At 39.5% G+C, this 25655-nt stretch overlaps 1 protein-coding gene across 9 annotated transcripts in view; it reads left to right on the top strand.

Annotated features, from left to right (window-relative positions):
• PCNX1 (pecanex 1) overlaps positions 1 to 21837 on the top strand; it is an 89102-nt gene extending 67265 nt beyond the window's left edge. For all 9 annotated transcript variants that reach the window (XM_050975906.1, XM_050975908.1, XM_050975905.1 and 6 more), the window contains 11 exons: positions 676 to 891; positions 1274 to 1527; positions 2477 to 2707; positions 4027 to 4127; positions 5325 to 5475; positions 7196 to 7426; positions 7800 to 8074; positions 9735 to 9976; positions 11002 to 11438; positions 12806 to 12946; positions 16335 to 21837. In XM_050975906.1, the coding sequence (XP_050831863.1) occupies positions 676 to 891; positions 1274 to 1527; positions 2477 to 2707; positions 4027 to 4127; positions 5325 to 5475; positions 7196 to 7426; positions 7800 to 8074; positions 9735 to 9976; positions 11002 to 11438; positions 12806 to 12946; positions 16335 to 16475 (2420 nt within the window). In that variant the 3' untranslated portion in view covers positions 16476 to 21837. The remainder of the gene's footprint in view (positions 1 to 675; positions 892 to 1273; positions 1528 to 2476; positions 2708 to 4026; positions 4128 to 5324; positions 5476 to 7195; positions 7427 to 7799; positions 8075 to 9734; positions 9977 to 11001; positions 11439 to 12805; positions 12947 to 16334) is intronic.
• Positions 21838 to 25655: the final 3818 nt, after the last annotated feature.

The raw sequence follows: 25655 nt of genomic DNA, 5'->3' as shown, positions 1-25655 counted from the left end.
TTTCTTTTCTTTTTTTTTCTTCCCTAGGGGTGAGTTTTCCTCTTTTTTTTTTTTTTTCAAATGTAAATGGCTTTTTATTGGATTTTTATAGGATTCATGATCACTTGATCTTATCACCCTCTGATCTTGTCCAACCATGCCCAACAGCTGTCACTCTGTCTACTGTTAGTTTGTCTTCTGTCATCTCTCTTGCTTTATTCTTTAGGCTCTCCCATAAGTTTTTTGATTTCACTCTTAGATTTGTGTTTACCTTTTTATTTATAATTGTAGCAGGCATTAAACTGTTTTGCTTTTTATTCTTCAGTAATTTAAAAAGTACTAAGTAGTGTTTGAGGGTGTCTCAGTGTCATGGTAATGAGTACAACAGACATCACTGAGATATGTCTGTGTTCCATTTGCTTTTGCACTTTATTATCTTGACTAGGGAGATGCATGAATGGAACTGAAGGAATAATTTGGGAAATTTAGGAATGACTAAGAAAAAATTTGGTTCAAAATACAAATGTCACTTGGCATTCATTTGGAGTAGCTGTCCCATAAAAAAGGGGAAGTGGGGGATAGAGTATGAGCTTGAAACAGCATTGTGGTTTAGAAAAATATAGGATTCAATGTGAAATAAATCAAGCTTGATGTTTTTCTGCAGTTTCAGATAACCTAAATCCAATCTTCCTGCAGGTTCAGATGATAACAACCTGAATTCTATCTTCTATGAGCATTTAACCCGTTCCCTTCAGCACAGCTTATGTGGAGACTTGTTGTTGGGTCGCTGGGGCAACTACAGTACTGGGGACTGCTTCATCCTAGCCTCTGACTACCTCAATGCACTAGTACACCTTATAGAGATAGGAAATGGCTTGGTCACCTTCCAGCTGAGGGGGCTTGAGTTCAGAGGTGAGTGTTTAGATGTCCTTACCTGTCTGCACTAAAAAGTAGGCTTCTGCTTTAGAAACTGAAGTTATTTTCAGTTCTGTTAATAAATTGCTGTTAAAATGGGGTGTAGGGCCTCTTGATGCTCCTGTCATTTGACACTAAGTCCCTCTTTCCATTTTAGTGCAACATGGCTACTTGTTAGTGAAACCTAACTGAAATGGGATCCTAGAGTGATAAATTAGGCTATCTAAATATTTTGTGTTGGCTGGCGGATAGTTCGCTTAGTGTTAGAAGAATTTAATTGGAAATAGGTTGAATTTTCAAGTCTTCCAAAGACAAGTTCACATTAACGCAATCATATAAAGCATTCAACTCTTTCTTCTTTCCTCTGTTTTCTCCTAAGGAACTTACTGTCAGCAACGGGAAGTAGAGGCCATCACTGAAGGTGTAGAGGAAGATGAAGGTTTTTGTTGCTGTGAACCAGGCCACCTTCCTCACATGCTTTCCTTTAATGCAGCCTTTGGGCAGCGTTGGCTGGCTTGGGAAGTACTTGTAACAAAGTATGTTCTGGAGGGTTACAGCATCACTGACAACAGTGCAGCTTCCATGCTCCAAGTCTTTGATCTCCGGAAAATTCTCACCACCTACTATGTGAAGGTGTGGTTGGGCTCAGTGCAGCCTGTGGGGGGAGGCTGGCTGGGCTACACCTGGGAACTGCTCGGTGTCTTGAACCCATAATGTCTGTCACATGAGGATGGTAGGGTGAGGTGATAATTACAGGTGTATGAACACCTCCTGCAAAGGAGGTCAGTTTGTTGTACTGGTGGTGACTCAGTAGTCCGGCGCATGAGCAGGGCAATGACCCTGTACTCCAGATCAGAGAGAGGACACCTCCTAGCTGAAGCTGGAAGAGGAGCTTTAAAACTGTTACCCAAATACAATAGCTCTGTTGTAAAAGAAAAGTTGGTTAGTTTGTTTCTTTAGAGAAAACCAAGGTGCTTTGGTCTTCATAAGCTGTCCAAACCCATCTTTGGTTCTTAAAAAAGAAACAAGCCCTCTCTTCCAATTTTAAGATGACACTAGCCTCAGATCCTTTCAGTTAATCAGTGCACTAATTGAGAATTTTCATAAGCTACTCTTTGAGAGCTGAAAATTTTCAGGTTAATATTTTCCATTACTCCCATATACCCCCAAGTTGTGTTCCCTAGCACTGGGGTCTTAAACTGTTTTGTGTTTTAGCTTTTTTTAAAATTTAGAATTCTTTAGAAATTCTGTATCTAAACCTCCATATTTACTGAATAAAAATTTCTATGTATTTGTTTTCTGCAAAAGAAATTCTGCGATGATCCTATCCTATCCTATCCTTTTTTTCCCTTATTCCTTCAGTGTAGGTTTCAGAAATCCTTAGTTTTTGAAAAATACTCCTATACACCACCTGTATTGTGTTTTCTATGCAAATCTCTTGTACCTGTGAGCAATATAAATGGTACTGTGTATTAGTTCTGTTAATTTTCACCAAAAAAAATCAAATAAGTTGAAACAGTGAGATTGTTTTGGTTTTTTTAATTGCAGTATTGACTCATATTTTTAACTGCTGCTGTTTCAGGGAATCATCTATTATGTCACAACATCCCCCAAGCTAGAGGAATGGTTAGCTAACGAGACAATGCAGGAGGGCCTGCGGCTGTGCACAGACCGCAATTATGTGGATGTAGACCCAACATTTAACCCCAATATTGACGAGGATTATGACCACCGTCTGGCAGGGATCTCACGAGAGAGCTTCTGTATGATATATTTGAACTGGATAGAATATTGCTGCTCTCGAAGAGAAAAGGTAAGGATGCTGTCACTTTTTTCCTGTTAGTTTGACTTATAGATGGGTTTAATGCTGATTTTTAAATTATGTATAATTAAAGTATTTTGATTGAAATGGTTTTGATCTTCCAGTTCTGAGATGTAATTTAATAGATTCTGTAAGCACTGTGTGGTTTAACCAGTTCATTAATGAACTTTATTTGCCAGTTCAAATCAACCAGTGGAATCTTAGACATTTATCTACATGCAGAAGGGTGTGTCTGCAGAATTGATGTCTCGTACTTAGATATCAGTGTTCACAAATCAACCCTAACTTAAACAAAAAAAGTCCTAAACAAAAATCCCTAAAACCCAAGATACCTATTTCCAGCTTAGACTCACTCCTTCTTTCTCAGTGATCACAAAATACCATTTCCTTGGAGCACTGGAATGGTTGGCTTGTGTAAACAATCATCCTACATTCAACCTTTTCTTCTTTCCACAATCCTTCCACCTTTTAAATAGGAGTGTTAGTATGTTTGTAGAGGAATGCCTTGGCTTTTTACTGTTTACAAAATAACTGTGTCAATAGCTTTGCCTTTGACAAGAAGCGGAAATTGATTGAGATTAAAGGGGCAGGAATATAATTGGAATTTATGTGTTTGATGAGGGGCCCAAGACTTAGGGGTTCAGTTTTGCTTTGGATAAAAGATCAGTTCAAGTCTATTTTAACAGGGAGAGGACTTAGTGTCCTGTGGTCAAAGGACAAACAACAGCCAAAGAAAATTATTTCCCTCAAAGAAAGGAACATGAAATATTTTGTGTATATATTGAAAATCAGATTTAATGACTTAATTGAATGATGCCATTTGCTAGGGCATTATATACCCTGGATATACTACTGGCCTTGAACTGAGGGCAAGTCTCCCCTAACTAACCCCTTGACTAAAACTGTAGTCCAAGGAAGTTGTCAGGTAAATCAGGCTTAAATACTCATAACCAGTGATAATCCACTGTATTCACTGAAAATATTTTTGTCTAAACCCTATAATTTAGCTAATCAGCAGTTTGCCTGCAAGATACATACCATGAGGAATGTAGCATGCATCTGTTTAGCTTGCAATTTCTTGTTTCAAATTATCATATATCACCTTTACAAGTATTCTTAAATACTTGTAAGACTCTTGCTCAGAATTTAAATCAGAATTTTTTAGGGGAGTGATTGCTGTGGTAGGTACATACAGACACTTGAGAACTGCTATGTTTGGGTCTTTTTACTCCTTCTGGCAGAATCTTCCTTTTCAGTGGCCATTTCTTTTTTCCATTCACCTAACTTATTTTTTCTTTTGTTATTACAAGCCACTGGATTCAAGTAAAGACTCACCCCTAGTGACACTGTGTTATGGACTGTGTGTTCTGGGGCGGAGAGCATTGGGAACAGCTTCACATCATATGTCTAGGTAATAAAATGTTGTTGCTGTAAGTTTGCTATCCTCAAAATCCTTCTGAGTTCTTAGAATAGGTTTTAGATTAGTATCTTTTCATAGAAGAAATAGATAATTAATGCCATCTTGCCTTAAACTGGGCAAATGTGCTATGTAACTTCATTACAACAACCAGTGAAATGTAACTAAAGAAGAGCAAATGAGGGAGGACTTGCAGCTAAGCATACTGTTTTATTGAACTAATTCAAGATGGGAGTTCTGGTATGGGTAAGGACTGGTTATAACCAGTTTAGAACTGAGTTCTAGAAGTAAGCTTCATTTCCTGCACCAACTAGATGTCCTGTATGGAAGTTAGGGGAAAAAGAGGAGAGCTCCTTAAAATGAAAAACTGATATGTGTTGGTGGATGTTAGGTGAGACCATTGTGGTAAATACCACAGTTTAGGCAGCTCTGTGGCAAGCAGTTGTGTTTTGTATAAATCATCAGCTCAAATCTGTTTGTCATATGGCAACTTTCTTGCAGACTGACAGCCTCAATTTTAGAAAGCAAATATAAAACACAGCTATAAGGTTCAGGAAATCACAAGGTGATGGGTTGAAAAGAAGCATAATTGGATGTGGAAGCTATTGGTCAGCTGGATGCTGACTATAAAACCTGTTCTACTTCAATTTCAAGGCAACTGTTAACTCCTCTAAGTACCAGCCAATTGCCTCTTGAAGGTTGTGTAGATATGGATTTTCAAGATTCATCAGAGCATATATGATTCTTCACTCTTAAGTTAGCTTAGTAATTGAAAACAGTGCCTTTAAAGCATGAGAAGTTAACATTTTTATTTTGTAATAAAGCATGGACAACTGAAGTTGGATACCCTCTTTAATTGGTCTGTTGTGTTATATAATATCCTGGAAAGTTTTGCTGTTAAAAATCTTCAGAATTAAATCAGGCACTCCTCATGATATTTGTTAGCTTTAGTCCATGTAAATAGTGTGTTGCATGTATAGTTTGTTCATTACCTGTTCAGTGCAGGTAGACATCTGATGTACCAAATTTTTTTACACACACATCTTTTCCCTGTCTTATCCTGTAGCTTACCTTGGTAAAGAAGAATTGTGTGCCTTTCTGTGCAGCTCAGTAGTTTCTTTTCAGTGATAACTGTGGATATGTTCTTCTGTTAATATTTGGGTTGGTTTCATTTTTTTTCCCCCTTAACAGTAACCTGGAATCCTTCTTGTATGGCCTTCATGCCCTATTTAAGGGTGACTTCCGTATATCTTCAATTAGAGATGAATGGATCTTTGCTGACATGGAATTACTGAGGAAAGTAGTGGTCCCTGGAATACGGATGTCACTGAAGCTCCATCAAGTGAGAGATTACACAGAAAGATGTGTCCAGTTTTTTATTTTTGTGCATTTTTTATTTTAAAAATTAGTGACTAGGAGAAAGGAAAAAGAGGATGAGAATAAAAGGACTGTGATAGAAATTGACTACTGAAAATGAGAAACTATTGTGTCTTGTCCTTTGATTTTATTACAGCTTTTTTGGAAGGTGATACAGAGAAAAAGGGAAAGCTGTTTATGCTCAGAGCTTGAAAATTACATTACCTGTAGATCAGAGAACATGTCAAGCCCTCTTTCATACCTACCTAGAGATTTCCCTTATGAACAGCTTCTCTGATATTTTCCCTCTTCCCTCCCTACACATATGTAATTGGTTTAAAAGGTTATGTGTTCAAAGCTGCATAGTCCTCTCCTCCAGTGGGAGTTGTTTTTCTTGTTCTTTTAACTTTGAAGTGTTGCAATCACAGGTTTCAGGTGAGAATGAGAAGGTTGCTTTTCCATAAGCTGAAATTAGAGTTTTTCTTTATAGTGAAGTGTGGGTGAAGAGGAATGATCTCAAATTCTGTCCAGTGCATGTATTAACTCAGCAAGTACAAGAAAACATACTTAGTGATAAGCACTCTGTAAGGGGGAGAAGTGTTGGTACTAAGGAAGAAGAGATTGCTTGAAAATCATAATAAGTAAACAAATCTTCATTGCAGTTTAAAAATTAATAATAAAGGGGGTTTTTTTGCCTTCATTGCAGTCTGGAGTCTCCCAAAACTAGCAGTGATTGAATTAACTTATTCATGTAATACAACATGTAATACAAACTCTCTGATCTAAGAGAATGTGTGTGATAGGAGTACATACAGCAAAGCAGAATAATTACCAAATGATTGTTGAAACCAGCAGGAGTACCACTTCAACAACTCTCTTAAGTGTTCTCAGAGGGTTGCTCTGCAAAATGGGTTTGATTGAAGTCAAAGAATGAAAAGAGAAAGAGAGAAAACAGGTCACACTAACAGTGAAAAAATAAAAGTTCTGAACATTATTCTGTTACTCTGTGAAAGATGATTTAATTCACTTTCAGTGCATCAGCACACCCAGGCTTCAGTCAGTGTTGAAATTTAGCTATTAACCACAATCATTTTTTGCCCAGAAAGTAATGTTACTCAATACTGAATTGAACTTGCAGGTTTTGTGTTTTGTTTGTGTTGTGTTTTGCAGTTTTTGACTGGCAGTAATGTAAGTTGTCTTGATAGTTATGTAAGTTGTCTTGATGTTGAAGAAGTTTGTCATCAAGTATTAATGTGAACTTTTTAATAGTAAATATTGTTTTTCTTCTTATTGCTATTTTCATGTAGTACAGCCTCAGTGAATAATCAGTGCTTTACTTAAGTGCGTTTTACAGTTGGAGGTTTATGAATAAGAAGAGAAACTAAAAAACTGCCAAAAGTATAAATAGATATAAATCTAATGTTAAATTTATCTAGAAATTTACTTGAATCAGTGATAGGCAGGTCCTTCCAGTCATTTTGGTTTTAAGTTGAAAACTAAGCAAATACAAGCCAACAGAACCAATCTGTTGTAAAACAAGTCGTCTTTAACAGTGTTCTTAAGTAGGTATTTGATACTTGCAATGGCTAACTTTGTGTTATGCACTGATCATTTAAAAAGTTTGAGGTGTGAAATGTTCTATTTTTATATGTAGTTCCATCTGAATTATTGATCATACCTTAATGAACATGTCTTATTTGAAACAGGATCACTTCACTTCTCCAGATGAATATGATGATCCTTCTGTCCTCTATGAAGCTATAACAACTCATGAAGAAAACCTGGTTATAGCACACGAAGGGGACCCTGCTTGGCGGAGCGCAGTTCTTTCCAATTCTCCGTCCCTTCTTGCTCTGCGCCACGTGATGGACGATGGCACCAATGAATATAAGATCATTATGCTCAATAAGCGCTATCTCAGTTTCAGGGTCATTAAGGTAAGCTTTGTGTACGTTTCACAGTGTGACAGCAAGTTGGGGTGTATTTTAATAACTATACCAAACTGCTGCCTCAGCTGAAATCTTTACTGTTTTGTTATTAATAAGGCTGGTTCTTCTCATACAGGGCAAGTATTGTATCAGAAAATCAGTTCCTTTTCACTTATTTCTCATCCCATTCTTAAATTTGTTTATTCTCATTGTTGCAGCCTGTGTCTCTAAGCTCAGCCTGTAAAAGAACTGCACGTGAATGCTGGCAGTTCTGCAGTACAATACTGCATGTGCTCACAAAGGCTGTGGTATAACACAGCAGTCAGCAACATGCTCTCATTGCTTCACTTTCTGACACAGCCTCTCTTCTTGGCTTTTGCAGGTCAATAAGGAGTGTGTACGTGGCCTGTGGGCAGGACAACAGCAGGAGCTTGTCTTCCTGCGTAATCGTAATCCAGAAAGAGGAAGTATCCAAAATGCTAAACAAGCTCTGAGGAACATGATCAACTCTTCTTGTGACCAGCCAATTGGATACCCAATCTATGTCTCACCTTTGACTACTTCCTATTCAGATAGTCATGAACAGCTAAAGGACATTCTTGGGGGAGCCATCAGCTTGGGAAACATCAGAAACTTCATAGTGTCTACATGGCACAGGTGAGCTGAGGAAAGTGGCTCTCATTAGTGTGTGTTCATGCTCTCATACTCCATTAACTAGTCTTGCACAGGCCCAACACAGCATAATTGATAATATCCAGTCACCATAAAATAAATAAACCTTGAATCTTATTTTAGGCACATCAGTAACATATGGCAACTGCTTTGGTACAGGATTAATCTCCAAGGCTGTAAATGAGAGCTCAGAGGAAAGAAGACAAAGTCTAGGAAAGAAGACAAAGTCTAGATGCAGGAACTGCAACTTCAGATCTAATGTTAAGTCTGTTAATGAGAGACAATGCAACTTCTGTACTGTGTTTTTTCAGTATGATGGCTTTTGCAGTCTCTAGTACCATCTTTACAGAATCAGGACTGTTTGGCAGGGCTCCTGTCTGGCAGATATTTAGCATGAGAGTGCCTATATTAATGTTTTAGAGCATGCTCATCCATAGCTATGCAAGCTTTAGCTGTTGTTCAAAGTCTCACAAGTGCTTGTATGTAATATAATGCTGTATGTTAGTGCCAGAACAAACAACTGGAATGATATAATTGTTTCCCCACGTGACCCCTGGGTAATCCAGTACAAAATCTTGCTGTGCTGTGTTTTATAGGCCATGAGAACTTGCACTGCACTTCTGGCCCTCTATGACTGTGGCTCCAAAAGCAATAGTGGCAGTAGTGTGCCATTCAGAAATGTACATCCCAATTCTTAGTAGTTCTAGGAGCCTGTGCTGTGGTCTGAACAGTCCTGTAGCTGTTCTGATGGTTATATTTATCTTAGACATCTGCAGCATATCAGAACAGAACATGCTGCTTCACCCAGAGTGCCAAAAATGCCACAGTTACTGCAGTCTGTGGCGTTTGTCTCCTATTGCCATCAGCTTGTCCAGCTTGATAGAATAACAGGTGAAAGCATGACACACAACAGTATTTGAATCCAAGGTTTATGCTCTAGGATTCTGTGTCCTGGGACCAAAAAAATGGAAAGGAGTGCTCAGTGTACTTGAGTGTGACAGAAAAGAGAAATGAAAGTAGGAATTAAGGGAGGAGGAAATGTGCTGTGGTGTTTGTATCCATTTGAAGCTTATTAGTGTAAACAATGTGATGAAAAAACTGTGTGGTTATATATGCTGGAAAATGGTGGCTAACCTACTGTCTGAGTGTTCAGTATGTACTTCAAACAACTGTGAGTGCTTTACTGAAGAAAACAGAAACCAAATACATTAAAAAAAACAGGAAACATTTTCCTTGCTAGTCTGTGTAGACAAAGATTTTGCAGTGTAACAGTTACACATGCCTAGTGTGTTAAGTAGCATAAGTTTTACTAAATGGTTCCAAAATAACCAGGATGTTCTGTGAGCATTTGAGTTGGAATTTTATCACTTTCTTGTATTTCAGAGGTGGCATAATTTTTAAAAAGCTTATTTGAGCACTTGACTTGTCATAAATAATGTTATTGAATAGCTGTCATGAAAAAAATTTCAGTCTCTTAGCAGTGTTTATATTTTCAAAGCATATTCTGAGAAAATAAAGTCAAGTTTTAACTGATTTTAGGAAGTGCTGTGGATTTTCCTGATCCTTTTGCATGTCATGAAGCATTTCTTAGAATACCAATGATTAGGAGGTGTGTATTAATGTATCACTTGCATTATATTTCCAGACTAAGGAAAGGCTGTGGAGCTGGCTGCAATAGTGGTGGAAATATTGAAGATTCAGATGCTGGAGGTGGAGCTTCTTGCACAAGTAACAATGCAACTATCAATGAGTCACAGAGCAGCATGTCACAAGGAGGAGGGAATGCAACTACAGGGCAGGGACCTGGAGCAGTACAGCACCCTCCTGTTGCAGCTCACCCCACAACTTTTCCTGCAGCTCATCCACCAACTCATCCCTCCACTTTGGGTAAAGTTGAAACAAAGAGGCAATTTCATACAAATTCAGTCCTATAGCTAGAACAGGCCTTTCAACTCTTAGGCCTAAATTAAAAGAAAAAGCAAAATAAAGTGATGTGATGTTATGTTTTTAAAGAGCTGCTGGTTTAATCTCAATCTACAGTACTGTTTTATACAAGGTTCCCATACAGATCTGGTAAATAGGGGTATAGTTGTGCTGACAAGTAGATTAAATAACTTTTTAAAACAGGTTTCTACGGACTGGATATTTCATTTCTGTTGTTTGCAAATGCTGAACTCATTTTTGGGGAATGTTTATATTTCTTATTTATACAGTGGAGCAAGTTCTGTTATTTGCACAGTATTTTAGCAGAATCTATCCGAAGGTCCATAGTGATCTGTAGTTAAGGAGGTGACAAACACTAAAGCTGAGAAAGTCTTTGAAACATTGCCTTTACTCACAAAGAAAATACAGATGTATGAAGTTGTTTGAACATAATTAGATCTATCAGCTGAGGAGAGTTATCTACAAATATTTAGTATAGGAAAAGGAATTGCACCAATGTTCATGAACTGCTATTTGTTTTTAACTTCAAGTCTATTAAATTTGAACTTGTTTTAAAGTAGCTATTGTTCTATCGAATTTTCTGACCCAAACTTTGAATGTGTAACAATAACATTATTATTTTGAAACATGGGCATCTGTACCTCTCTTATTGCCTTAATGAAGTGCTAATATTAAGTAAGAAATTGTTCATGCAGAAAGTGCAAGACTGAAGCATTTTTCAAGGTACTTGTCTGATACAGAGTGTGAATTGAACAAAATATGAAATTCTGAGATAAGATGAATGGAATGTATTGAAATGTTCTGCTGTGTGAGATGCAGCAGAGATCTTCTGCAATACATCTGTTTCAGATGATGTCGGTTAGACCAATCAGTTTTGTGTATCTGTGCACTAAAACATTTGTGTGTTGGCAATCTATTGTGTGGGAGGCTTTATGAAACTTTCCTGATTCTGTATCTTTTACTTTTAGGCACCAGTCACAGCTCTCACTCTGTGCAGTCCAGCCTTGTCAGACATTCCCCTGCCCGTGCCTCAGTAGCTAGCCATTCATCCTACTGCTACGGCAGCCGTCATTCATCTCTTCGCACATCCACAACAGGCTTTGTGCCTTGCCGGCGCTCTTCCACCAGTCAGATATCCCTTCGTAACCTCCCATCATCCATCCAGTCCCGCCTGTCTATGGTCAACCAAATGGAACCTACTGGCCAGACTGGGGTCAGCGTGCAGCATGGACTGCCCTCTTCTAGCAGCTCCAGCCAAAGCATCCCAGCCTGTAAACAGCATGCCCTTGTGGGCTTTCTAGGGACAGAAGGAGGGAGTAATGCAGCTGAAACTCAGTCAGGTGGCAGTGCAAGCCCTGCAAACCAAATGCAAGCCAAAAAGGATGACGTTATTTACAGAATCCAGGTGAATAGTCTAGAAGAACAATTTAACTTATGTTTCCACTTGCTTTTTTAGTTGTTCCTTTGTATGGTGTTGAAATCACTTCTTACAAATACACACTCTAGAATATCTGGTATGCAGTTACGTTTGGAGAATTAATGTAAAGATTTTCTGGACAAGCAGCCTTCATGTATGTTCGTTGTTTACATTATTTTTATGTTTTGCTGTAGTGCAGCTCTGAGAATGTCAGTGGAACTCAGTTCCACTTCATATTTAGTTTACCTTTTATGCTTTATAGCAGGTAAAGCTAAACAGCTTCATTTGCAGGATAGAAAGCTTTTGTTCTTTGAAGCCAAGTAGATTTTCCACAAAAGTAAGTGTAAAATACTTGCTTTCACTTTCATATGTATTTATTCTTTGTTTATATCCACTTCAGGGTTTACTGAGCAACAAACAGTTCACTATTGACTAAGTTAATCATGGTAGCCTTACTTTTTCACAGCTTTATGAAAATTCAGGAATGTGTATTCTTGCTTTCTTAGTTTTTATTAGCCCCACATACATGTCTTTGGCATTATACTTGTGGGAAACCTCAAGAGATCTATTTAAGAGGTTAGATCATAATAAACATGATTTGCTTGCTGATACCACCTCAGTTTAGAGTAATCCTTAGTAAATTGCATCATAGTAGGCAAAGTAAATTAATTTATCAGGTCTGTGCTTAATAGTTTTGTTTGCAGGCAAGGGCCCTTTTATGAAGCTGCTTACTAATCCTCTGTGTGAGGAGGATAAAGCAGATATGTGCCCTTGGATAGTGGACGTTATGGAGTTCTCTCTGTCCTTAAATAGGAAGAATTTTTCAGGAGTTTTCTCCTGCTTGCCCTGTGGAAAGGCCAGTTTACTTCTAAACATGGGGTGGGTCTCAACTAACCATGCTAGTAGATACGTATTTCTTCTGTCTAACCGTGAATTCCCCAAGTTTCTTAAGATATTCTGTAAGAAGTAATGAGCCTATTGTAACAGCTCATCATCACTTAACCTTTCCCTGCTACTAGACTGTGTGCTGCCAATGCTTTTGTTGTGCCAGCTCCCCAGTCCTGCCATGAGCTAGTATAACTGAAAGAGGTAGGGAGTGGAACCAGAGCTGTTGCTTCAGTGAAATGGCATATTCACCATATTCACTGGTGTCTGAAACCACAGCATCATTTCCAAATTCAGTGCTGTTTAGACCTGGGGAGCCTGGAGCTCAAGTTTCCAACCTTGAAATTGGTCGGAAATCAATTTCAGTGAGTTAAAGTCAAGTTTTCTGGAATTATGCAAAAGGTTACAGTTTATCTGTTTCTTTTAAATTTTGGCTGAACTAACAGTCAAAACTCAATTCCTACTTATAGTTAATGGATCCCAGTCAAGTACTGGAAGGGATCAACGTGTCAAAAAGGAAAGAGCTGCAGTGGCCAGATGAGGTGATACGGCTAAAAGCTGGAAGAAACAGCTGGAAAGACTGGAGTCCTCAGGAAGGCATGGAAGGCCATGTAAGTTTTGCTTGGAAGTTGGCAAGCTGACTTTAAAAAAGGCAGTGTCTTGATTCTGTAGTAGTCTGTCTATATGTCAATGAAAAGATCAGTGTAGTAGATAAGTTAGATGAGTAGCTGTCCTCAAAGTCACTGTTGCTGGAAGAGCAGGTCTAGAATCCTAATTTGAGGCAGAGCTATTTCTGCAACTCTGTGCAGAAGATGCAGGATGATGTTTCAGATGTTGTAAGCCACCACTCCTTCCTTGCCTTCTTTTAGCTCGTCATGATCTCTCAGGCATTGTTCTCATTCATCCAACATTCATTTTCTTTTCTTTAAACTGTCAATCCCTGAACAAATTTACTAACAAGTCCTTAACTGAAAGATTAACAGTACTTGATTTTAAATTATTCTGATCAAAGTAGAGCCAAATAAGACAGTCTTTCGATATCTCTTTAGTATATAATAGATACATGGTAGGTGTTTACTTTTCTTTAAGAATGAAATCTATTCTAAAACTTGTGAAAGCTCATGACTTGAAATTGTCTCTCTCTTTTTTGTCGAGATGTTACATCTGCAGTTTACAAAAATTTACTGCATTGCTAGAAAACTTATCTCCCAATTTAACCTCCTTTTATGAGCAAAAAAATCCAGTGTGGTCTTTGACACCTTTTGGTTTTTACTGAGATGTACTTTTTTTTTTTTAAGATCTTGATGTCTGTAAAGATGCTCCAGTATTCTCTCAGTAATAGAGCGAAGAATCAGTGACATAGTCTACAATTTTTCTTCAATACAACTGTATTTTCATTTGAAATAGATCAGTTTTGAAGAAATTTTTTGACTGCTTACCTCACTTAGAGGCATTATTTATAAATTGGTTTTAGGGATAGATTTTGCCATTTGAAAGTCCACATCACTGTGGATATATGTGCAAACTTCAGGTAAGAAATGGAGATATGCCAGTAACACAGTGTGCTCTGCATCTACCTGGCTGTTGGATCTACATGAAGAAAAGGCCCTGAAAATGCAATTATTCATGGAAGCAATCTACCAGCGTTGACAGTCCACTCTTAGGACAGTAGGGTTATGTTGTAGTAACACCTGTTAGTAGAGTGTTGTTGTAAATGTTCTCAGTTATCTTTGGTTTAGACATACTAATGCAGATCAAGAATGTGGTAAAGATGGTGAATGTAAAGAGTTATATTGAAACATGTCCTCTTGCCTGGTGTCACTGGACAATATTTTTCTGGAGTTTGTGAGTGTGTTTTGTGAATTGCAGCAAGCTGCATGTACATGTACAGTGATTGATGCTATAGAAAGATTAAAACAAGAGGATTTAAAGGTCAGAGTAAGCTGTTGTTCTGAATGCTTCTCATCTATTTTTGGTACAGCATATAGGCAGGTTTTTTTAGAAGAGCATCTTTTAACCTAACAAGAAAGGGGGAAAGCACCAGATTATCCTATGTGTGATTAGGAGGAAAGGATTTAACTTGATGACACTGCCTGCTTCAGCTGCCTGTGGTTAAACATACTGGTATCCATAAATCTCTTAGGACAGTCTTCCTTTTCTGATCCTGTGGCTGTGGTCCTTCCTGCAAATAGGCAGAAATTATTCTTACCTGCTGAGTTGCTGCTCATTAAGCAGTTTACCTTATGCCTGCTCTCAGTATGAAGTTCAGCACTCGGTAGTTTAAAACTTTACTGCTACATAGAAAAAAGCATTTTTCCTAATATAGTTTATCTTGCTAAGTATGCAGCGCAATGTGTGTATAAGGCAGAAAAACATTATGAGGTTTCTTCAAAGAAATGACATTTAGCAGTCCTCTTTGGAACGTAGCTATTTTGAGAGGGTATGCCCAGCATTATCTTTCTATGATACATGATACTGGGGTGTAGAAGAACCCTTTTCCTCCAAGAGATTCTTACCACCTATTGACTACCTAGCGACAACATTTTGCATGTACCAAATAAATGCCAGTCATTGTAGAAGAGATGGTAAAATTGAGTGTGGCAATATGGCAGTGATGAGTTTTCATCTGTGTACAACTTTTTGCATATACATAGTTTTTAAGGAACCATGATATTGATGCCTGTAGCAGTCTCAAAGGCACCAGTGTTAAATTGGACAACAAGAATGTAGTATTTGGGACTTCATTGGAAAACTTTTTATTGTGTCTGGAGATAGGATATTCCTGTTCTCATTCCATATAGCAACATACGCACTTTGAAGTCAGACTTGAGCAGACACTTAAATATCAGACTGTTAAATCAGAGGAACTAAAGATGCTATGGTTCCCTGGCTGAACTGCTCTCCCTGTATCTATGCAGCATAGATCTCGTGCAATGGACAAAGCTAAATGTCTTTCACCCAGTGTTAAGAGAAACTACCAGCTGTGTGTAATGAAGATTAAGTGAGTCTCTTGGATTTGATCTTGGAAGACTCTGGTTTTCTGTATTTTTTTCCCTTTATATCTTTAGGACTCTTGAAAGCTCTACTACTGTGGAATTTGTAAAAATTAGTTTTACTTGCTTTTTGACTTACTTTGTCTTGAATTGAGGGTTCTTTTCTCACAATTGAGAAATTTGAGATAATTCTATTTCTATGAAGCTGATGATACTTATACCCATGTTAATGGAGCATCCTCATGGTTCCTTTGGGGCACCCAGAAGTTAAGGGTGTGTTTTTAAGGAGGCAGAAAAACAGAGACATACAAGGTATGAAAAAGAAAAGGGGCCTTCTGGCAGTCAATAGGATCAGGTAAGATCCTTGGAAGTAGCAGATCGAAGTGCTTGAGTTCTGTAGATCCAAGGAAGTATGATACAATAATTTGTAGTACTGTTTCTGAACCCCTTCTTTGCAATATTTTTAATTTAAAATTATCTTTGAATAACTTGGTTTAGAAGATCAACCTTGAATTCACAGTGCATAAGTAACAAAATCACGGCAAGAGCTTTAACTTGCAAGAGACAGTAGTTTACACCTGACTCCTGGTGATCTGTGGTTCTGCGCTGCACAACACTGAGGTGTTTTAAGATTATTACAAATTGAGCATCAAAATATCCCAAATCTCTGTGTGTGCCCTTTTTATAGTTGCTACTCACTTTGGATGAACTGTTTGGTTCTGATTTGGGTCAAGTTGTTTCTACTCAAATCTAAATCAGACTGGCTGTTCTCATGGTTGTAAAAGATCTGTGATTTTAAGAAGCATATCTTCAGCAAGACTTCAACGTGCAGCTTATCTATGGGTATGCTGTCATTGAAAAATGTGCAGCTAAGTCATATAGGACCTGTATTTTTGCTGCTTTGGCCCTGTAAGGGTCTTGAGTTATCATAAGCCACAACTTTGATATGACAGCTCTCCCTGTAGAGCTTACAGTTTATTATACTTTGGTTTTTTTTCCCCCCCAGGTGATTCACCGCTGGGTGCCTTGCAGCAGAGATCCAAGTAGTCGGTCACATATAGATAAAACCATCCTGCTGGTTCAAATTGAAGATAAATATGTTGCTGTTGTTGAAACTGGAGTCCTTGAACTTGGGGCTGAAGTGTAAATCTCTTTGAGACTGAAACTTCCCCTTCTCCAATGATTCAGAAGAGAGAGGGGTCCAGAAGAAGCAGCTCCCAGGACACAAAACTTTGGTCCGGTTGTAGGAAAGGACTTGAAACACAGATTTGTCTAAGTCCCTTTCCCCAAATAAACAAGTGTAAGAATTTTTTTTAAGTTGTTAGCTGCTGAAGAAACACTTGCATGAAGGATAGATTTGTTGAGACATATCTTTTGTTTATAAATTTTGTTATGCATTGCGTAATGCTTTAAATCAAAAAACTTTTCAGTTCTAAGATCAGAGCACCTCATATTTTTCTAATTGTTTTGCCAAAAATTGCCATGTCTTGTCACAGATTGCGTGGAATTCATCCACCTTATTTTAATGAAATTGACTACAAACCTTCAGTTTGGTGAAACAGTGTAAGGGTTTCAGGTGTGGCAAGAAGAGACTGAACAGATGTATAGATTCTTATTCCTTATGAGCTAAACATTAATGAGAACTGCACTAATTTTTTTACAGCAATGCACTAAAAACAACCCTGAGATTGCTGAGAACATTTATTTATATATATAAATATAAGTATATAAAATACCATTATTTAAATTGCCTTTGGGATTAATCCCCTCCCTCTCCATATACATGTTGATGGTAAGGGCTGTGCCATGGGTTTGGTTCTATGTTCTGTATTTCGTACAAGTGCATTTGCTGCATCCTCTTCACAATAAATGGTAAAATAACAAATGTGTAGAAAAGCACCTGAGTATCCCTGTGCTACATCAGACTTTATTGTGGTGGCAGTGGTACCTCAAGCCTGTACAACACATCCAGCTTTAAAGAGGGCCCCAATATGACTTACCATCTGTCTTCCCTTCACTAGCCATGGCTACTTAGTTTCTTTACACCCAGAGCTGGCTGTGTTGTTTCATTGACTCTTCTCTGGCAAACACAGTGGTTTTAGTTTTGTAGTGGGAGATGCAGGTCCATTATTACTTCACAGATGCTTGAAGGTGTTTTTTTTATTCTATCCAATTTAAAAAGAAAAACCAGTAACAACTTCCCAAACAAAAAAAAAAGAACCCAGCAAAACTTGACTTCTGCTTTCAGTGATCTTTTATAGAAGGCACAGCCCTAAACTTGTATCACTTTTACCACCTTGCCTTTTCTTTCCCTTTAGTCTTCATTCTTTTCTATGACTTGAATTTTATTTTCTGTGATTATATATTCTATGTAAGTGTAATTTGAGTATTTATAACTGTGAAGTTGAATTATTCATGTGTTACATATCTTAGGTTTTATTGTATTTTTTTTAAGTGTGTATTCAGGGAAACAAGTAACTCAGAACTATCATGGGAGTGTGAGAGGGAAACTGGTTTGTTCTTGAATTGCAGTTCCTATGACTCACTTTTCTTAATCCGTAAGAAAGAAACGAACCTGTTGTGATTGTTTCCTGTTTCTGACCTGTAATTATATAGGACTCTGTGGGGAATTGCATACAGTTCTAGCTTTTGGGAGCAGCCATCTTCTTCCCAGTCACCTCCACTTCTTAATATGTGTTGTAATTAGAAGAGACTTCTGATATACCACAGAGATTATTATAATTAATTCTCTGACATCAGAGAAACATTGTCCATTAGGTACCTAATGTAAGAGTGAAATTACATGGCATAAGAAAAAAGGAAGAAACAGCTACCTAAGAAACACTGGTATTCCAGCTCAAGTCACTGTATGCCATCTGGCCATGAAAGGGTAAGTCTGTGTACCGGATAGCTACTCAATTCCAGCTCCTGTTCCCAGTGAACGATACTGGGACCTTGCTTGCATCATAGACTATGCAAACTTGTCCTTGAAATGCTGTGCATCTTAAAGTTGCATATTACTGTTCACTTTATTCATATGTGGTCCCATTTAATCATGGTATAAATTCACACATCTGCTACCTTTGAAACTATGTGGAGCAGTAAAATTATTTATCATATGTATCACATTATAGAGTAGTTGAATTAATCTCCTGCATATATGAAAATGTAGTACAGAAGATGAAAGTTCTGTAGCAGTCTGGTAATGCTGCTATCAGGAACAAAGAAAATGTGTAGGTTTTGAATCGAAGGCCTTTTAGTGAAGGTTTTTTTCTATGTCCTTCCCTTCAGGTAAATACTTTTAATTAATTGATACCTTTAATTAATTAATACAGGTTATCTGTATCACTAGGAACATTGCTTCATTTAAAAGAGAAGTTTGTTTGAAAAGACGCCCCTGTTTGACATTAATTGCATGTGGTTGGACTGAAGCCTTGAGGTAAACAAATGACTGAAAACCAATATATAGGTTTGGGGTTTTTGCTTTGGTTTTTTTTTGGTTTTTTTTTTTTTAAAGCCGACTGAAAGAACTTTCATTATGTTAACCCTGACTGAACAATCTCTCACTCTTTGGGGCAAGGTAAGGACAATGTCCACTGCTGGTAAAAGATGTGATAGGAATTAATGGCTTGTTAATGTGGAAATTTTAGTGCATATGTGTATTTGCCTGGAATTAGATTGGCAAACAACAGATAGGGAAAGAGAGAGACTTTTTTTAAGGGCAAAGACAATGAATATTTCTATTTTTTATAAAACATAAGGCTTTTGGTATGTTGACTTCAGGAGATGGATTTTAATGTACACAGCTAACAGGTTAACATTTCCTTTGAGGTACTCGGCTAACATCTGCTGTGAAGCCATTCACATAGCACTCATACCTATTCCAGATCTGCTCAACAGAAGCCACCTAGTTTGAATTTCACTCTTCCATAAGGCTTTGGAAAATTAACTCTAAACATTTTCCTGAACTCATTAAGATTCATACGATTGTATGTTGGTTTGTACAGTTTGTCTTTGGTTTCTACTGTGCAAGTGACAAAACCAGAATCACACAGAATTAACTAGGTTGGAAATGATTTTTCACATCATAGAGTCCAACCTATGACTGAACACCACCTTGTCAGCTACAAGACCATGGTACGAAGTACTTTTCTGAAATACCTCCAGGGATGGTGACTCCACCACCTCCCTGGGCAGCCCATTGCAATGCCCAGTCTTCTTTCTGTGAAGAATTTCTTTCTCATGTCCAGCCTAAACTTTCCCTGGTGCAGCTTAAGACGGGGTCCTCTTGTCCTAGCACTGGTTACCTGGGAGAAGAGATCAGGGAGTTGTGGAGAGTGATAGGGCTTCCCCTGAACCTGCTCTTCTCTAGGCTGCAGAACCCCAACTCCCTTGACCTCCTCATAGGATTTGTGCTCCAGACCCTTCACCAGCCTTGTTGCTCTTGTCTGGATGCATTTGAGCATCTCAATGTCCTTTCTAAATTGGAGGGCCCAGAACAGGACACAGCACTCAAGGTGGGCCCTAACCTTGCTGAGTACAGGGGGATGATCTCAACCCTGGTCCTGCTGGCCACACAGGGCAGCATACTGTTGGCCTTCTTGGCCATGTGGGCACAATTCGCCACAGGATAGACCTGTCTGTGGAAACCTCTGTTCTAGATGGAAATGATTTAATCTTTTGTTTTATTTTCTTGGCCTTCATCTTGATGTGTAATATTTTTCTGCTGCTGTAGAATGGAAAAGATGTGTATTTTCAAATTAGTCCTGTCAGTCCAAATTGAACCTTACTATAGAGCAGAATTTTTTAGATCTTTCTAGACTTTTATGAAAACCCTTACAGATGTTTGCTTTTACTCTGTCCCCTTGCATTATGATATTCTCTTGCCATAAAAACATTCCAGTTAAGTCCTACTGTTGTAGCTTCCAGGTAGATCCCAATCTATTTTCTTTCTCTCAGATTTCTTTGGACGTTGCATCTACGTGTACATATGTAAGGACTTCTCCCTAAAACACTCAGTTGCAGAAAAGGGCTTGAAAACCCCATTAAGCAGATAATGTCATTAGGAAAAATGGCTACTACATGATGTTTTAGAACCTTTTCTCATTTCACTTCTTTGTGAAATGTTTTAAAATGTTCTGATTAAAAAAACCAAAAACCTAGAACTGTGTATGTGGCACCACTGATGACACCTAGACTTCTGTGCTACTTGCAATGGATGATACTAGTGCTGGATTCTGGGGATCTCTCTCATGATCCTACATGTGTGAAATGGTTTCAGAGTTTGGGGAAGATGATGATGATGATGATTATTTGTTGAGGTAATTCCATATAGGCTGAATGGTCCTACAGCCACTTTGCATGGGACATCTGGCATGTTTCTGAGTGGTGGTGTCGAGAGTCGTCACCAGTCATTCCTCATCCCATGGTCACAATGCCTTTGGGAACTGAAGAACTCTTTGAAAGCCTGGATGACTGGTGAGATGAAGACATGGCACAGGTCTATCCCTTTGGCAAAAGGCTATAAAGCTTGATCTGGATTTGGGCAAGGAGGGGGAAGAGATGCCTTGTGATCGATTCAGCCTTCTCTGATAATGCACACACCACCATGCAACCTAGGAGTGTAGATAACAAAGACACTGCTTTAAAGACCTTTCTCAATTACAGAACTCTCAATTCACAAAATGGAGCTGAATAAATTGCATTTCTTACCATTAACAATATTATTCAACTTATATTGGATTTGGGGTTGTACCACCACAGGTTTTATGTACTTAATTTTATTAAGGAATTTTATACCTATTATATAGGCATCTATTCTTTTCTTGTCTGGCTTGCTATTTGATATTCTAATGCAGTACATTCAGTGACGCTGGACTCTTTCAGAAATTATACTGGTAATTCCTGGTGCCTTAGTAAAAAAGTGGGTACATAACACCTTGGTGGAAGGTAAAGCATGTGACTTGTTTCACCCCAGCATGATATGCATATTTCTAAAAGGTGATTAAGATGGCTGCCCCAAAAGATTTTGGGAGTATACCTACATCACTTGGTCATGAACATTTGAATATGAGCAATTTTTATGACTTCTGGTATGTACAGTTTGAATAGATAAACCCAGTACACTTAGGTCACAACTTTGAAAGATGGCAATCAAATAGCTGGATATGTAACTTCTTACACAGATGCCCTTGAAAGCCTGACAATAGCTGCTGGTTAGGAAATGGAGAGGGGAGTTGAGCATAAATGAGAGAGAATGGCTTTGGTTTTTAATGGACAATGAAAATATATATTGCCTCTACCAGCAAAAGGTTACCTTGCCAGGGATAGGGATATATGTACCTGCGTGTCTGTGAGTGTGTATGTGTCTGCGTGTGTTATTGGAAACAGCCTGTAAATATTGTAGCTGTTTAAAATGGAAAAGGCAGAGAGTTTTTTTGCAACATGTTGCAGCAAAAGGACAGTATTGACAGTGGAGAAACACTGAGAAATAAAAGAACCTTTTTTCACTTGTTGTCATTTATTGCACGATTACATTCTCTTAAGATGTCATTCTCACGAATTCCCTATAAGGACTGTTTTAAGTTTACTCAAATAATCCTCCAATGAAGGATTCTTGTTTAAAAATTGTCTTTTTTAGCTATGCAAAGAATAACCTTACCTATTGCTATTTTACTGCCAGCATCATCCCTGTTTTCAGGCTTTTGCATAAATAAGTGCCACATGCCCTCTCTTCTACAGTTAAAATGTTTTGTCTTTGTTGAAGCATTTTCTCTATCGGTGATTTCACTTATCTTGAATGTTTTTCAAAGCCCAGAACACTCTTGTACTGTCTTTGTCCTCAGTAATTTTTCATTCATCATACTTTGGTGGGAAACACCTTACCCAATACGGTTTAGTCAGTCATTTCTAATTTTCTGCCATCCTGGATCTGATAGCCAAGTGTGGCATTGGGTGGAGTCCTCATGATGAGTGTTTACATGAAACAGTTTTTGATACAGTGGTGCTAGTTTAAATATACTCAGCTGCTGTCTGTCCCTTCTCTCAAGTATTTCACACTCCTACAGAGACAACATTATCTTGCACCTTGCAGTTGAAAAGATCACTTCTAACATAAACAATGGTGATTGGGGAGCTCTGTGTCTTTAAAGACTCGATGTTTCCTTTGTATAAAACCTAAACAAAGCATCTGCAGCTTCTGCTTGCCTGTGACACTTGACCTATAGCTTCTTCAGGCCTCAGTTTAAGAATGAGAGAAGAACATAAATAGAGCAAGTGTTCCTAAGGAAAAACAACTCCTTTTTTTTTTAATGTGAGCTAGTGTGTCTCTGTGAAAAGATTGGAAGTTCTGTAACTGCTGTGTTTATAAGAAGCAGCTGCACTTTCAGCTGACAATATCGAAAAAGAAGGAGCAGCACTTCCACACTGATGTAGGGCTGATAAAGGGTGATTGTTGCTGTAGTCCACCACTTCCTGCTGTTGGTGTCAGCCCCACAGCCTGCAATGGTAGAAGTTGGGGAACTGGAGCCCTGGTTAGTGGCTGGAGGCTATTTCTTAGGGTAGTTTGGCCTGAGAGAAATCCAGTTTACTTATTCCAAGACAATGTATCCCTGTGAGCCTATCAAGGACCTGGGAGCAGTGTCTTTGCTTCTACAACACACACCTGGTCTGGGTGACCGGAATGCCTATAGCACGGCTTCCTTCTATTGCCAAAAATGGTCCTCTATCCTATTTTTACCCGGATTTCCTATGACCCTTAATTCTCGTGTAAAAGATGGTGCTTGGGTAGTGGCACTTTATAGGTCTCCTTGGTTGAATCAGTGTATGTGGATTTTCCTCTGTTCATCAGAAAGTGGTTTGCGTTTCTCTCCGAGCTCTTGAGGCAGAACACCCTGTCTTGGTAGGGCGCTGCTGCGGCGGTGGCTCGCCGAGCTGCTGGTGCGAACCCACGGCACCCTAGCTCTGCTCTGGCGCCTTGGAGGTGTTCCATGCGGGGGCCGTGCCGTGTCCCGCGGGCTGTGCCGTGCCTGTGGAGGCCGTGCCGTGTCCCGGGGGGCTGTGCCGCGGAAACCGGCCCGGCCGGGTCACGACGGGGCGGCCGCGGCCGGCAGGGGGCGCTGGAGGCCGGCGGGCCCGGTGTGTGGGAGCGGGGCCGGCGGGCGTTGGGCCTGTGCGGGCAGCGGGCCCCGTGGGAGCCGCACTTACCTTTCCGGCCGCTCCTCTGCTGCGGCCCTGCCTTGGGAGCATCATTGTGCTCCCAATGATGCCGCTTTAATTCCCACCCTCACCGCAGCATCCATCTGTTCCCGCTAAAGCGACCGGTGAGTCCGCTCTGCTGGGCCGCCCGGGAGCCTGTGCGGCCCCGTGTCCTTCCCTCTGCACAGGAGGGAGTGATGAATGAAATCAATTTGGCTGTTTGATTTTTTCTTCTTTTTTTTTTTGCATTACTGCACAATGTCTATTAAGATATCACAAAGAAAGGAAGACACCCACCCACCTAATTATTTTCTTTCACGTCAGTGATCCCATGACCAGGGGAATAAGAAGAGAGGGGAACAAATAGCAAGAGGAAGAAAGACAAAGATATTGGGGAAAATACAGATGAGGAATGAGAAAAGACCACTTTTGTTTTTCCAAAAGCTGAAGGAAATGGTGGAGGCAGACCTAATATAATTTTCCAGCCTCTTTCTAGTAATCCCCCTCTGTCAAAGTGAACCAGAGGTGAATTCCTTAAAAGTGCAAATTAATTTTGAGTGTAATTCTGATTTAGCAGACATCAGTCTTAGAAACTACTAAAAAAAGTCATAATGGGCACCTTTCTTTTACTCAGTGTATTGTATGTATTATGGTGCATTGTCACACTCAGGAAAAATTACAAATTACAGCTTGGTTTAAAGGGCACAGTGCTCTTGCCCATTTGTGATGCTGGGAATGAAATGGCTGCTGGTTCCACGTGTGGTTCTTAGGAACACATGTCTAAATCCTGCACCCCAAATAAGTATCCTTACTGCAGCTGCAGTAGAAATGTCAGCTGATGAGGCTCTGAGTAGCCTCTCCTGCTTGTTTGGACATCTGTTCTGCTGTGGCAGGCATTACAGGATAGCTTAGAGCAATGTACCGTGACCTTGCATAGCGTTTAGTATCCCTTTTTTACTTCAGCTGTGGAAACAAATGCTTGGGACCTGGGCACTTGTGAAGCTCTCCTTGCCAGCCTACCTGTGCTGTCTGATGCAGGTGCCAGAAAAGGCAGGCAGGAGATTGTTGCCAGGAAGTCAATGCTGTCTTTTTAGAAAACAATTTTTATCTTGCTAGTGGAGCACATTTTACATGTCCCAGCAGTGGCTGACAGGGACAGAGAGACCTTAGCAATGTTCCCCAGCAACAGGAACTGTTCCAGCCCTCCTCCTTTTCTCATCGTGGGAGTATCAGAGGTTTGGAACAGACCAGCTCCCCCTCCCCTGCACTGTCATTGCTGTGGTTAACGTTAACTTTTTCTCTCTTGTACCATTTGTGTTTACCAGCACCTGGAGCAGCCAGCCCTCTGTGCTCCCTGGCTTCCTTTGAGAGAGAAAGCCAGTGCCCTTTGCATCCTCTGTCTTTGCTGGCACGTTTGCAAGTTCTGCCCATCACTCTGAGGTATGGAAAGCAAAACTGGTAGCTCGTCCCTCTGCAGGCAACAAGATTGCAGCTGTCTCTGGAAGAAGCAGTGCTTAGATATATTTAGGGCAGTTATATGCCACAGCTTCACGTTTCTTGTCATCCCTGTTGTTTGCCACTAATGGAGAGTATAGGTCCATCTAGGTTGTGTACATCTACAGTGAGACTGGGCTTGTTTCATCCCCTTGATCTGCAAAGGCCTCCCTCCCAAACTCTCTTTCCCAGACGTGGTAGAGCCCAGAGCTTCTATTCCTTACCTTCTCAGGAGCTTTCCTATGAATAACAAGATAACCTCCTTGCTGCACCCTGGTTTTAGTGCTCTTCACTTACCTTTGCCTAAGGCTTGGAAACCTCTGCGTGGTAGCTTCCTGCAGCACTCTTGTCTTTTGTCACTGAATCTATAAAAATGATTCTTGTCTGTGACCTGGGTGATCTGCTTTCCTGGTACCTTACCAGGAGTTAAAAATAAGCATGAGTTAAAAAAACCATGTGGGGGAAAAAAAAAAAGTTGTATTTGGAAAATGCTTCATGCTTCAAGGTAGGTTAGTTGCTGTCAGGGAAGTACCTGGGTAAGGTACAGCTCACTGCTGTCCTGGGAGCCTGCTGCTGTCCCACCCCCTGCTACACATGCTGTATGCATCTCCCTCCAGACCCCTCTGCTTGTCCTGCC

The sequence above is a fragment of the Serinus canaria genome, chromosome 5 (genome assembly GCF_022539315.1).
Source record: "Serinus canaria isolate serCan28SL12 chromosome 5, serCan2020, whole genome shotgun sequence".
NCBI lineage: Eukaryota > Metazoa > Chordata > Aves > Passeriformes > Fringillidae > Serinus > Serinus canaria.
Note: the sequence above shows the minus strand (reverse complement) of the source record. Positions and strands in the feature narration are given on the sequence as shown.